Source organism: Hordeum vulgare, chromosome 4H (genome assembly GCF_904849725.1).
Source record: "Hordeum vulgare subsp. vulgare chromosome 4H, MorexV3_pseudomolecules_assembly, whole genome shotgun sequence".
Taxonomy (NCBI): Eukaryota; Viridiplantae; Streptophyta; class Magnoliopsida; order Poales; family Poaceae; genus Hordeum; species Hordeum vulgare.
In genome coordinates, this window is record NC_058521.1 from 429,251,094 (window position 1) to 429,254,988 (window position 3,895).

The 3,895-nt window shown below is 52.4% G+C and overlaps 1 protein-coding gene across 1 annotated transcript; it reads right to left on the reverse strand.

Moving 5' to 3' along the window:
- Positions 1 to 1,494: 1,494 nt before the first annotated feature.
- Positions 1,495 to 2,487, reverse strand: LOC123446559 (probable nicotianamine synthase 6). The gene has a single exon (XM_045123132.1). It carries the CDS (start codon positions 2,485 to 2,487, stop codon positions 1,495 to 1,497), a length of 993 nt encoding a protein of 330 aa, XP_044979067.1.
- Between the last annotated feature and the right edge of the window lie 1,408 nt (positions 2,488 to 3,895).

The following is a 3,895-nucleotide window of genomic DNA, read 5'->3' on the forward strand; positions in this document are numbered from 1 at the left end:
ATAAATAAAAATAATCATACGACGGAAACGGAATAGAAGAAGAATCTTCTAGAACGTCGGTCTCGCGCTGTCACATGGGTGGAGGAGCTCAGGTGGTGGCCGGAGCTGAGGGCGTCGAGCATCTCATCCCCACGAACAGGTGGCTCAAGAGGGTGGACCTGCCTGGCCGGGACGCCTTCATGAGCCTGCCTTGTTCAAGGGGACGATCTCCAAGGACCGACCACGAGGAGGGGGGCCGGGAGCCGCTGCGCTTCTACCAGCAAATCAAGGACGTCGAAGACCTCGCCATGCTCGTCATCCCTAGCAAGTCTGTGCAGGTGATGAACGAATGGCTGGTCATTAGGCAACTCCCGCGTGTGGTCGGGCTATCAGCGAACAAGTGGTGTGAGTTCTGGGTGCAGGTCAGGAACGTCGAGGGGCACATGTTGCTTGGCCGGGGCTGGAACTACTTCTATCGCCGCCACCGGATCGTCCCCGGTGACCTCATCGTTTTGCGCATCTCAGGACTCGGCCTGAAGGTCCAAATCTACAACCACGACTCCTCGATCGTGTGCAGGTTTTGTTGCAGCAAGCACATCTGCGTTGGTAACATTGAGCATCCAATGTAGTTAACTTAGGTGTTAGTGTTGAACTTGTTATGTTGTCTGGTTAGAACTTAGCGTACTTGGGTTGTGAACTTGTTAATATTTTGGCCAGGAGCGGCACCTTGGCGCTGAGCAGGGAAGGAGGATGCCCTAACTCTTAATCTAAGTTTGTTGTTGTTGTAATTTCCGTTGCTTGCTTTGTTTAATCTAAGTTGTTTGCTGTAAATCTAAGTAGTTTGCTTGGATTCCCGTTGCTTGCTTTGTGCTGATCATATGGTGGTAAGGACAACACATTTGAATGGGTTGAGCAGAACACAAACGTTCTTTGGAACCAAACAACTGAAGTTTGCATCTGCTCACACCCTAAACAGAAAAACGGCACCCAAATAGCAGGGGGTAAGTGCCCCTTGATGCGATGTGGGCAACCAAACAGGTTGCATCTGCTGCATATAAGGCTGCATATGAAGAACCTGGCTGGCTAGAGAAGGGTATACAATGCAGGTACTGTAGCCGAAAGCAACCAAACACGCCCGTGACGGGTCTGTCGAGACATGGGCGGATTCAGAGGGCAAAAGCAAATGTGGGTCATCCGTCGGAATTAGCGACCAACTTGACAAATGTATTGAATACGAATAAGACATCGATTACATCATACTATCTCTGAACAAAAACCGTCTTATTCTCAACACTTACACCTACAATGTCACATTGTTACTTGGCACACTATGCTCGTCTGCCCTGCCTTTCAGAGACTAGTGTAAACATCACACTTACTACATTATCGGGTAGAGACAACACATGACTTGAAATGCATAAGTAGGTAGTAGTATGATTGCAAGCGATGAAGCAGTAAGCCACGTATGGATGGTGACCGCACACGTCCACCTTCATTTTCATTCCCTCGCAACGATCAGAAGGCCACTTTCGCGTTGGCGAACTCCTCTCTCTTGTGGGTCACGTCCGCCACCATCTCATCGAACCTGCACGGCGGGCTGACGACCGGCACCGCGCCCCGCGCGCACCGTCCACCACGCCCGTTGTGACATTCATTGGCATGCACGTCCTTGGACTTGTGTGCGATGATGACGGAGTTCACCACGTCATCGTCAGGGTGATACACGACCAGCACCTCAAACCCGCCTCGACCGATGTCGTGGGGGTCGACGATCGGGTAGAGGAACCCACACGCCCCGTGCGCACTGCGCACGACGAGGGCCGCCCCGTCCGTCATGTGCGCGCCGAGGTGCGTGATCACCTTGGCCTTGTCATCGGCAGCCATGCCCACGAGCGCGCCCAGAAAGACGATGTAGTACGCGGTGAGCTCGCCGGTGAGGTCCGCGACGTCGGCGGTGTGGAAAGACATGCGGGCGCCCACGTCCTTGTCCGTGCGGAACAGCTTGCTCGCACGGTCGTTGGCCGCGCCACACAGGTCGTAGTTGTCGAACATGGCGTCGGGCAGGCGGCGAGCGGCGAGGACGTAGGAGCTGAACGACAGCGGGCCGGAGCCGATGAACGCGACGCGGGCCGGGGCGATTCCTCCGGGCACGTAGCGCGCCTGGAGCTCGCACTCCAACTTGCTGAGGTTGATGTAGTTGCTGTAGTAGGGGAACATGCCGAGGTGGTCGAGCGGGTTGTCGAAGGCGGCCAACATGTCGGAGTAGTGCGCCTCCAGCTTCCCCTCGGCCTCGGAGCAGAGGCGGATGATGCCCTCCCGCATCTCCTGCACCTCCGGCCCGAGCTTGGTCACGTCCATGGAGCTCGGGGGGATGCACGCGGTGACCAGGTCGGTGAAGAGCGCGTCAACGTCGGGTGATGGGCTGAGGGACGACAGCTTGGCGATGGCGGTGTGGAGGCTGGTGATCTTCTGGACCAGGGCATCAACCTCCTTGTTCTGGGCATCCATTTTAACACTGTATGTTGTTGCTACCTGACGAGTGGACTGGTGGATGGAGCTGCTTGGTGAGGCAAAATTGATTAAAATGACCCCTGGGGGAAAGAACTCACGGAGTGACCCCTCAGGGAAAATATGCCATCCGGCTGACCCTTTTGTGTGGCGCCCGACACCTAGGCGCCACACTACACTGTGTGATGCCTAGCCGTTCGGCGCCACACCCCCCAACCACCTGGCAGAGAGGGCCCACCCCCAGGCTGTGTGACGCCTAAGCCTCAGGCGTCACACATTGTAATGTGTGGCGCCGAACGCTTAGGCGCCACACATTGACTTAACAGGCCACGGGCCAGCCCCCTCCCCACCCCCTCCCCACCCCCTCCTCATTCCCCTCCCCCAGCCCCCTCTCCCAGCCACTAGCCCCTCCCTCAAACCCTTCTCTAAATCACCAAATCTGAAGGTTTGGACCGGGCATTTGTTGTCCAATCACTCCCCTAAGGTAATCCCCACCTCTCCCCTCATTCTCATCCAAAGAAAAATCTTTTGTGGTCTTTTTTTTTGCAAATTTGAGGAAACCCTAGTTTTTCATGAAATGTGGGATGTATATGATATTGTTGTATTTGTTTGTATGTTAGGATAAGGGGTATGATGGGGTTAGGATTAGGGTTGTTTGGATGTTTGCATTATGGTTGTTTTAGGGTTAGGCTAGGGTTAGGCTATGGTTAGGCTAGGGTTAGGGATGTTTGGTTGTGTTAGGGATATGATGGGGTTAGGGTTATGGTTGTTTGGAAGTTAGGCTAGGGTTATTGTAATTGTATGATTGCTTATAAAAAAGGTTCTATGTTTTGTTGTTTAGGGATGGGAAGAACATGTGTTTATGTTCATCACGTGGACAAGGATTCCTTTTTAAAAGGCAATATTGATCCGGACCCGGATGAGCTTGACATGGTGTTCGATTTGTGTCCTAGCTATGGTGAATTGTTGGAACAAGTCCGAAAGGATTTGAATTGGATGGACCCTAGTGATGAGTTGAGTTTGATGGTAGGCATAATGTGGGATTCGCAATGCACATTCGTTGGAAGATCATGCGTGTCAACTCCGAGCAACATTGGCTTGCATACAAGGATACGGTGGCCGAATCACTAGACAAGGCTCTAGAGTTATTTGCCATCAAAACAAATGTTCCTAACTTGTTGGATTTGAACCGGGTTGCCTCTGCGATTGTTGAATCTATTCCTGCACCCATCAACGAAGAGGCCAACATTGAACCTCTTTCTTGTGTCGATGAGGCCAACGAAGAGGTCAACATTGAACATGAACTATTGGTAGAGGCTAATGATGAGCACGATGATGATGAGAATGATGGTAATGTTCTTCATGACAACAATCTTGGTGATTTGGACAAATATAATTTGCAAGAAAC